Genomic DNA, 10916 nt, shown 5'->3' on the forward strand with positions numbered 1-10916 from the left:
AGAAACCCCATTGGCTGCGGAGTAACGATAATAAATGCTCAAAACACGCAACGCCCTGCGCTTTTCTTTTCTCTCTTTTTTTTTTGACAGCGACTAGAACACAAAATTAAGACCGGGGTTTCTTTAACGTTTATGAGAATAGGGAATTTTTAGTATCGCGAGTACGAGCGAAAGCAAGCACTTTGCGTTTGCGTTAGCCTCACACGTTCCACACTGCGCGCCCGCGGAACCCAATCTGCGATTTTGGATTGGCGCAACGCAAACGTACAGCGCTTGCGTTCACTCCTATACGCAATACCAAAACTCTCTACTGTCACTCGACCACATCTGCGCAGCAGAGAGACAGTCCTATCAGACGCATCCTGTACCTGCCTTCCTTTTGAACGAGCACCGACCGTTTTCCCCCGACAATTTTGCCGAGAAAACAACAGAGTACTGGGCAAAGCACTTTCCACAGTGTCAATGCCAAGTCTATCAATAAATAAATGGTTAAAAAAAAACGATGCCACAGAATACAATTTCTGCGCACACGGCTTGCACAATAATCGATTCTTGTCCACCGTCAACGCCGCGGGCAATTGTGAAGCACGCGTCTTGCAGGTGCCCCCCTCAACCTGAGTAGTCGACGACCTCCTATCGAGCGCATGCACTGTCGCTGCCTGGCCGTCCTCTCGATAATCGCCCAATACACCCCCTTCTCTCCCTTGCATGGCGCCCGCGCTTATCGTCCGCGAGTGAAGGCCGTCTCTCGGCGCTATCTCCATCCGACCCGAATATTAACGCTGAAAAACACGAGGCGACGAGTATATTCTTTCTGATGCGCGAGCCCCGAGGAGAGCGACGACACCATGTTCGTGTACGTGAAGCCGTTCTGTAGCCTGGTCAGCCCTAAGCTCGCCTGTACCATCATCGGCTACGTCTCCGCGGTAAGCGGCAATGTTCTTCCTCCCTCACGTGCTAGTGCGTTTGCACGCAGTCAGGTTCGACTTGCAATCGCGAAGCGAATCCGCTCGTTTTCATCATCAGCGCAAGTTCGTCTGCTTCTTTTGCGGGGGTTGTGGTGCCTCCACAACGCCGAGCTATGACTTGCTCTGATTGGAAGGATAGTGGGTAGACCTCAAGGCAGCTTGCTTTGAAGTTTGAGGTGTACCCACTATACTTCAATCGGAGTCAATCAAAGCTCAGCGTTCTGACAAATCCACGACCCCCTGCAAAAGAAGCAGGTGAACTTGCGTTCCGCATTCCCTTTTTAAGCAACCGCGTTCCCAACCTCTTTGCGAACCCGCGGTTCAACCGCCAGTGTGAATGCGGTGTCGATGAGTGCGTTAGGGATCCTGGGCTCAATCCCCACCCGTGCACGTTTTTATCATGAGCATTTTACAGACGTGCGGTCGCGTGTCGTTACTGCCCGATACACGTTAAAAATCCCAGGATAGCAGTCGTACTGCACCGAATGCGTCCTCCAAACACAACCGCATACTTTCAAGCCGCAACAAACTCCGACATTAAAAAAAAGATAACGGGTTCTGGTCCCGGAAGTTTTTGCACGCCATTTTGCAATTTGGATTGGACAGCCCCCTGGCCGAATAACTCAACCTTGCACAAACCGCATTAATGTAACTTTCAAACGTGTTTTTTTTTTTTTTTTTTTTTTTGCAGAACGGTTTGTAAAATTATTTAGAAAACGCCTTCTATATCAGCGGTAAAACAAGCCGGAAAATTCGGCTCGTTTTACAGCGCTTTCACCGAATGTTCATTTCAAACTTTCATCGACTGTTCATTTAGGTGGTGCATTTTACCTGGCGAAATTTCAAGGCGTATATAGCTTTTCCTCCCTCCGATAGGCGCGGCGAGCAGACGAAAGAGTGCTTCGTCTGCTTGCTGCTCTTATCGGGAAAATGGCGCCACAAGTTACAACCATCGCTATAACTTAATCGTCTGCGAACACGTCCGCCGTTGACCCCGGCAAATTCGTTGATTTCATTTTTCTCAAGAAGCGAGCTACGCCCTGAAATTTCACCAGGTAAAATTCGCCACTTAAATGCATGTTCGGTGAAGGTTCGAGCTACTGGGAGCAGGAGCCGATTTTTCCGGCTCGTTCCGCAGCGCTAAGATCCATTGCAGACACCCTATATTCCGCACAAAACGTAATATTCCAGTCCCACCTGAATAAAAAGTACCGCTTGAACTCTTCCAGGGGCTTGCATTTGCAACATCTCTGGCCGCATTCATGAGGGTCATTGTCGCCTCAAGCGACAGCCGCATCATACCCGAGAACCAAGGAGAGATCAAAGGTAAGACAAACAAAACAATTGTCAACGAGCGCCTGGTTTCACAAGACCGATATGCTAGTTCCATACATATATTAAACCAGACATCTTTATGTTGTAGTTGTGTGAGGTCGCGGTATAAATCATACAAAAAAAAAATGCCGTGAATCATTTGTATTCTTCTTTTCTTCTTAACACATTTTATAGTTAGATAAATGTCAAAAACGTTCCAAAGCTCCACCTCGGGCGCGAACATTCTGCCTTCAAGAAACACCTCGGGGTCTCGTGAGCGAGACCAGCCAAAGCAAAACCAGAAAGCCTCCACCAAGTTTCTCATTGCTTAAGTAACTACATACGCTATTAAATATGCTATTTTTATTAGTTTTTCGGAATTTGTTTAGGACACCAAATTGAGCTGTCACACTATCATACAAGACTGCAGGCATGATGACAGCATTACCTTCGGACATCTTCTAAGCATGTTTATTTTTACTTAATGCATATATGTATGCTTCGAACATGACTGCGGACAGTTTTTTGTGTAACGTATTAGTAGTGTGAGGAAGACTTTACGACGCGCGTTCTTCACAAAATCCTAACCCCAGTCTTATGTATATGGACGACCTATCGTAGAAGCGCATTTAGTTCGCTGGCATGCATACGACTCGGTTCTGTCTGACTTTGGTATGGTGTTATCCGAGTTGGTACTTGGAGCTCGGCGACTCGTCTTTACACGCATACATCGTGGTGCTCTTACACTTCGACGCTGCGTGGACCCTGACGCTTTTAATTGCGGTGCCTGGAAATTTTCAGTCAACTACCTGCTGTTCCTGTTTCCGGGCATCTACTGTCTCCTGCACGTCACAACTTGCGTCCTTCTCATCTGGGGCGTCAAAATAGTGAGTCTTCCTTTCTTTTCTTTACTTTACAGCGATCAACTCCCTATTACCACTTCGTAAGAATTCGAGTTCCCAAATTCAAAAATCAAGCCCGCTTTAGATACCTTCTTTTTTCCTTTTTTCCCGAACGTAGCGCTAGCGGTTCCAACCAGATGCCAAAATGTAAGAACTAACCGTTATTCCATTCAAAAGTTATGTCATTTCCTGAAAGTTTCGATTGGAAAATCAGGCCCGTTTAAAATTTAAAAAAAAAAAAATCACTTGTAACTGTTGAATAAAATAACGGTTGATCCTGAAACTTTGGCATCTGTTTCCGACAGCTAGCACTACGTTTGGGCGGAGAATGAGCGTTCGGCGATTCGTAGTTTATTTTTGCGGTGAAAAACACCCTGTACATTTTTTGGCGGGACACTCTGCAGATCTCTTTCACCGTTATGCCCTCACCCTAGAGCCACTAAACAAGTTAGGCTTACAGTATCGGAACCAGACATCTCTATTGTACTAAGCTGCAGATCGTGGACAGGGATCCCGTAGGTGGCACCACCGGCGACCATTGCTTGACACCAGGTGGAAATACACGCAGGTCTATGGGAGAAATACACAAAAGTAGGAATATTGAAGCTTGTACACTATCAGAATATAAAGCGCCAAAAAAAAATGTCCTGCTGCGGTAATGATGAAGTGGAGCGAACGGAATAAGAGGGAACAAAAACTGAAGGTCGGCTATAGCGGCGCCCATGCACAGCTGCCTGAAAGCGTCTATACCGCCGGAGTGCGCTTTTGCTGCGTCATGCTCCAATATGTGTGCTTTGCACTCGTATGCTTAGCGCATATCGAAGCCGCCGGAAGGCAGTGTAGGGCGTAGCGTTATCCATTTGCCCATTTGCAACGGGACAGGCTAGGACCGCGGGCTCTCACTCTGCTGGCGCCGCCTAACCGTTGGACGCCATATTTGATGGCGCTGTTTAGAGCGCATGCTCAGAACGAGCTTACATTAAAAGGCTGCCAAGACCGGCGATCTTGATGGTGTAGAATGCATCCACGTTGCGAAAGAAGTGTGGAAGCTTGCCAACCGCACGCGCTCAGCAGTCGCGCACACAGCTATGGCCGCTAGTGAATACCAGAGCCGTATATGTAGAGAGTTTCGCCATTAATTGGGAAGTATAGGAGACAAATGAGGAGGCGCCATGGGGGCCGAAAACGGGCTGGGCGTGTTGTAGGCTGTCTTCACAAATTCGAATGTGGCCAACCAGAAGCCGGAAATAATGCCCTGGCGGTGGTCGCGAGAAACAAACTTAATAAGTGCGTCGGAGTAACTCTTGGTCACTGAAAATATGGTGCACGTGATGTTTCAATCATGGTCATCCAAAATCATGGTGGAAGAGTGTGACTAGCAAAACGATCGACATAATTCGTATGCCAAGCGCCGAGGGCCGGGAATCTGCCGTCCGAGCGGTCACACTCCATCCGAGCAAAACAGAGTTGAGCGGCGCGTTCGTTTCTTACATCTTTTTTTTTTTCATGATCTTGATTGAAACATTACGTGCACCTCATTTTCAACCAAAAAGAGTTACTACACTTCACTCTTGCGCGCTTATTAAAACCACATATGAATATATACCTCGGACCAAAACAGTTTCTCGTTACCACCGCTAGGCGACTCTTTTCGGCTTCTGGTTGGCCAAGAGAGCATGCCAAGCCCTCTTTCCGAGTCTGGTGCACGCCCTGGCTCTGCCCGCGCCTCCCATTGACCAAACTCTCTGCATACACGGCTGTGGTGAATACCCCCTATACGGCGAGCAAGCGCTCCAGAACGCGCCTTTCGCGCACCGGAACGCAGGGAGGAGCATTCCAATCAAAGGGCAACATAGAGATCGCGTAGGGAACGCGCGATGATGAGGCAGCCAAGCGCGCGCAGTCGTTGGTTGAAGCATAGCCTCCTATGCAGTATACTGACAAAGCCTGGCAGATCGCCGCGAGAAGCGGCCGCCGACATGGAAAAGGTGGAGCGGCAGACAACGGATGAGAGGAGAGCCACATGACTGACGCCCCGCTGCGGCGAGACGCCGAAACACACTTCTCGCGAGCGAACAAGTGTGTTTTGGTTCCTCGCCGCTGCAAAAGCTATGCGCTGACGTCCAGGTTCCCCGAGAAATGGATCTTTGATGCTCTGTGCTACCACATCCTCGCGCTCCGAATCTGCGACCAGGCACTATAGCTATGGCTCCGTCGTGGAACTGCCAGGCTTTGTGAGTATAGAGGAGGCTATGGTTGAAATCGGTGGGAAAAAAACGAACGAATAGCGCAAGGAGCAGAGGAAGTTGCAGGCCGTATAGGCCGATCTCACCAAGCGTTCCGCGCATGCGTGACGCCGCCATTACTGTAGTTCACAAGAGGTAGGCACCCATGCACGAAACAGCTCGTGCCGTCTCGTGCTCTGCTCGCGCAGTCCTCCAAAGGGGTTGTCGCGCATGCAGAAAGACTATACAGTTCCCACGATGCATGGCGACTGCGATGGCGTATACTCAAAGTGGCCGGTGAGATCCGTCTATTGGGAACTTTTTCGTGGATAATAAGCCCCAGACTATACGGGCCCTTTCGAGCGGGCGCTCAATCCACGCTCAAAGTGACGGCATATGAGCCTGACGCAAAGCTCTTGCGTACGATCCACGAAACGTCCTTATCGTGCGCCCGTCTTTATCGGCGCCGCTCACCGCGTCCACCTGAATATTTGCGCGTACGTCAGCGGAAAACGTGCCAGATTCTCTGTGTGCGCGCGCGCGTTCGATATGGTTTCACTTACTTTCGCAAAAGCTCGACGGAGGGGAAAACATCGCGCGATAGCGCGTTCGGCAGTTTCCGACCAGGAAGGCGAAATGACGGCGGGGTCACCGCTCAGACGACTGATTTCAGCCCGCGATGTTACTGACCACAAAGGGATTCGACGCGAGCGAGCCCTTCCCCGCGCTCAAGTGAGCGGACTGATACAGATCTGAGATAAACGCTCGCTCTCTGCCGCGCCGGCTCTCGAAAAAGTTTAACGTTTCACCATGGAAAATCTTCAAGGAGAGAGTGAGTCACGTATACGCGGAATACTCGAGCGCGCACGATTCTGGGAGGCGGCAAACTAAGAAAGACCGAGGAAACATTGCTCACGCGTCGTACAAGATACAGCTTGTATGACGTCACATTGCTCATACCAAAACTGCCTGCAGACTTCCAAGCACGTGTGAAACAAGCATGTTCCGAACAGGCGTGTCCGCAGAAACTTCTGTCATCGTGTCTGCACAATCTCCACCGAACGATGTTCGGTGGAGATTGACACCGAACACCGAACATCGGCGTTTTGAATGCCGAACTTTCGGCATTCAAAACGGCGAAAATCAAAATGCCGAATTATTAAAATGCCGAAATTTAAAACACCGAAAATTCAAAATGGTGAAAATGCAAATAGCCGATAAGTAAAAAAAGAAGACGGAACATCAAAATGCCGATACATCAAAATGCTGGTTCATCTTACTATACCTATTACGCTGGTTCATCTATAGTAAGTTACAGGTCAAGAAGATAGCGGCAAATGCCCCTCAAAGGGAATCATATATCCCTCCGCCATTTCCGCATCCAATAGCGTCCCATCATTTCCGTGACGTCGCGGCCAACGCGCAAGGAGCGTCTTGCCTTTTTGTACATATTTGCTTCATCTTTCAACTTTGACTTAGCATTGTTGAAGCCACAAGAGGGAGATTAGAGTTTTTCCCCCTCCGATGGAAAGAAATACGACTTTCGGGGATTAGGTTCCCCCTCCGATGGTTACAAAGCCTGCTTTCAGGGGCTCGGTTCCCCCTCCGATGAATGCAAAGGTCGCTTTCTTAAAAAGTGGGGTTTGGAGACAACTTGGAATCCATTGAAGCGGAACAAGGAGCGTTTCCAGTGAACTCTTCCTTCGACTGCGGAGGGATTTGAAACGGGCGGATCACGCTTGTGGAAGGAGCTTCTCCTGCCTTCTTGAGTTGTAACCGACTATTAGCCCTGAGAGCGAACACAAGCGTCGCTGCGGTCGCCGCGCCCTGATTGGGTGAAGTGTGCCGTCACGTCGGGGGGAGGACTCCGCTCCGCGATCTCGCATCGGCTCGCTTCCCAGCCCCAGTTTCCTGGTTTGGCGGTATGCCGCAAGCTCTTCGAGGAGCTGGACTTCGTTTACTCGGTGTACAAGACGTTGAGTTAGGTCGATATTGACGTGCTTCCGTACATTTTATAAGCCTGCTTGTCCCTTTTACCTTTAAAATTGGGTTACAAATCCCGAAAGCTATCGGCGGATGCAATTCCGCCGATGAACCTCTCCGTCCGTCCACACGACACAAGACAATCTTGCGAGGGGTCGGTGAAGCGGTGGCGCAAGTGTTTCAGACGCTGGAATTCTGTTCCTTGCATGTTCATGATTTAGGACGATATTACGTCCCGCTTTTAAAGCATTTGAAGTGGCATTTATATGATGGGCCTTTGAGTGGTCGGCAAATTAGCTCGCGTCCCCGACTCTGCGCTGCCACTCTGCACGCCCTGGTTCGCAGATCTTTTGAACGCCCTGTGTCTGATTATCTTTGAAGTGCTCGTGGAACGGGGTTGTTTTACATAAATGTAGGTTCTTCATGAATTAATTATATAGTTTATACACGTACGCGGGCATATTTCCTACAAGATGCACAATTACTGGAAATTAGTTTGTATGGTAGCAGCAAAAACGGTCGAATTGCCCCCAGTTGCCTGTATGATATTTATTGAACTGCCCAAAATATGCACATCAATAGTGCCGTAATTTGAATGTTTATACTTTTTCCTGACATTCTTTATTCCAGCCTTGGGTATTCAGAAAATACACCGTTTAATCTGAAGTGTCATTTCCAATTAAAAGAGACACTGCTGCAGGTCCCCAAAAGCTTCCTTAGCCTCCAAACTCCCTACAGCTGGACTCTCTGACAACAGGGAAAAAACACGAGTAAAAGCAAGCATTCGAACGTCTGTCCAGTGGTAGACGCAGCACTAGTAGCAGAAAATGTGGAACCTGTGAAGGGCGACAGTCTGCGTGAAAAAAAATCTTCCGGTACTTTAGCTTCAGGACAATTCGATTTAACTAAAATCTAAATTTTAGGGCTTAAGGGACTAATAATGAGCTAGACACCTTCGCTTACGTTTGTTATACATTACTTGAGGGCAAATATAAACAAGTCCACAGATACCACCCGTGTAGTTCATTGAACTACTAACCCAATCCAGCAAAGGTCGAATGCGAGCAATGTATATGATAAATGTTCGTTGTTGTTTTTTTACTTTGCCCCTGCACTTAGGCTGTCTTACTTGTGATTCTCTCCCCATGGCCCAAACTGTATTTAGCATGTTGCTCGAGCACCATGCAGGTTTTTTTGCTTCGGCGATCATGTTTAAAAACAGAGATAAAAAGAATAGTACACATAACCTGCCAATTCATTCAGACCATCAGCAGCATTGATTGTGCAAGATGTAAATCTAGAGTGGCCATATTTCTTTATTTTCATATACCAGCTGTGATTCATGCGTTGCCTGCCCTGTCAGCCATGCTTAAAATGTTGGTTGAAGTTTCGCCTGTAGCTACAGGCCATGCCTCAATAAAGGCACAAATAAAAATTTACTCTTCCTACGAGAAACACGCAAAAAAAAAAAAATGGAAACGAGCGCGCCGACAGCTAGCGTCGTCACAGCCTCCAAGGGCGAGCGGGGCGAGTCGGGGAAAAATTCTCTCCTCGTCGTGACGTCACCCCGGTTCGCCGTAAGGGGGCGCCAAGCGAACTTCTCGGGACCAGGGGATAAATTTTCTTGGCAATGTGATCAAAGAGGTTGCGCCCACCAATGTGCACATGTTTTCGTCTTATTTTCTAATAGCCATGAAACGTTATCCCCGAATATAGCTTCCTTTCGTATAATTCAAATTTAAAAAGAGCAAAAAAAAATTTTTTTTTTTAATAAGTTGTCGCACAGCAGTACGATTCTTTTTTTGTATTTCAGACGGATAAGTTGTGCGCAATTCGTCGAGGATAGCTTAGAACGTCGACATTGTCCCGGTTGCCCAGAGCAGCTGCCGAATGATTTTTGCGTACCTTTTGCTTCTTGCTTCGTGGACGGCGGGGGTGTCTTTTGATCGTTCCCTGGATGTCGTCTTCGCCTATAGCTTGCTCAATTTTCATGGTGGTGATGACCCCGAATACGCTTACATGGTGTCCGCCAACCAAGTCTCCCATCTTGGGTTCCATGATTCAACGGAGCTATTGCGTCTTGGAAACCCGTCGTCAGCGAGGGCAAGCATATTCCAGAAGGATGGCGGGAATAAGGGTGGACCTCGTAGTAGAACACTGGACTCTGGAGTTACCTTTGGTGACACGGTCAACACGGCAGCGTAATTTCCCAAGCAGGTAGTTGTCCCCCCCCCCCCCCCCCCCCCCCCCCCCCCCAGCAGAAGAACAGACGCTTCTTGCGGGAAGAATAGTTTCAAGGCCGCATAGGCATCTCGTACTTCTCTGGCGGGCAAGAATGAAAGGGTTGAAAGCTGCATCACCTTGATGGCGAAGCCATCAAGATGATGCAGCTTTCATCCCTTCTACACCCATCCACATAATTTCTGTAGAAAACTGACACTCCTTGGTCCTGCACTCTCCTCCATACTGATTGGCACAAGTGGAACAGAAAACCATGCACATCCGACGACAGTAACAACGGCCAAATACCGTTGATCGCTGCCAATTCAAAGTCTGTACTAACGGTTTTCGGATTTAGTGCAAATCCAAGATCTGCGGCGAAGTTCAACCTTTCGAAGTGCCATGTATGAAATCTGGGTTCATCAAGTCATGAGGCAGTAAACTAGAGCGAACACGTGGCCTTGAAGATAACCGTGATTAAAATAAAAACACCGACTTCACATAACAAGAAAAACAACTTCATTAAACGTTTCGCCTCCCATGCGGTAGGCATCATCAGTACATACACAGGAATGAGAGAGCTTCGGTCAACGCAGTCTTATTTATCGGGAAGGTCCATATAAGCTTCCGGGAGGGGGCCACGGTTCTTGTTGCACGCCGTCTTACCTCCGCGGATGAACAATGACTCAAGTAGTTTGCGTGGGCCCCACCTATCCTCTTCGCCAAGGTCGTCGCGGCTGTGAAGTCAAAGGTGTGTCCTGTGGTCCACGCGTGGTCGTACAGCTCCGTCTTGAGACGGAGCTGGTCGACCACGCGTCTAGAACCGACTCTCTTGTCAAGTACGTAAACATAACTGTGTTTGCTACTAACTTTCGCTTTTCTCTTCTGGGAACGCATAATTACGTCTTCGTCCATGTCCCTCCGAATCAGTGAAATGATTGCGGCCGCACTAGCCGCACATTGCTGCTTTTCTTGTACTCTGGGTAGCGCTGCTTTGCTTTCGTCTGCTGACCAATAAGCGCTCTCCTGTCCGACTGCTATGTCTATAGCTATACGACAGCAGCAAAATACGAAATTTTAGACCGGTTTAATCTACATTGATACTGGTGGCTTTGTAGATCGAGCTGAAAATGCTCGATTCAATGGGAAGTGCATTGGTGTAAAACATACAAAGTGGAAATGACAAAGCGCGTCATTCGTTTTTCGCCTTTTGTAGTTTTCGGCGTTATGACTTTTCGGCATTTTGATTGTTTGGCATTTCAACTTTTCGGCATTGCAGTTTTTCAGCGTCCTGCCGTTCGGCT

At 48.3% G+C, this 10916-nt stretch overlaps 1 protein-coding gene across 1 annotated transcript; it reads left to right on the forward strand.

Annotated features, from left to right (window-relative positions):
- Positions 1-725: 725 nt before the first annotated feature.
- Positions 726-10910, forward strand: LOC121833003 (the record flags this gene model as incomplete). Its single annotated transcript, XM_042294024.1, is given in 5 exon segments — positions 726-926; positions 2198-2294; positions 3084-3172; positions 4247-4257; positions 10900-10910. Coding segments are annotated over 5 exon segments (286 nt in total), but the record flags the coding sequence as incomplete, so codon positions are not given.
- Between the last annotated feature and the right edge of the window lie 6 nt (positions 10911-10916).

The sequence above is a fragment of the Ixodes scapularis genome, unplaced genomic scaffold, assembly GCF_016920785.2.
Source record: "Ixodes scapularis isolate PalLabHiFi unplaced genomic scaffold, ASM1692078v2 PGA_scaffold5__190_contigs__length_132052651, whole genome shotgun sequence".
NCBI classification, from domain to species: Eukaryota; Metazoa; Arthropoda; class Arachnida; order Ixodida; family Ixodidae; genus Ixodes; species Ixodes scapularis.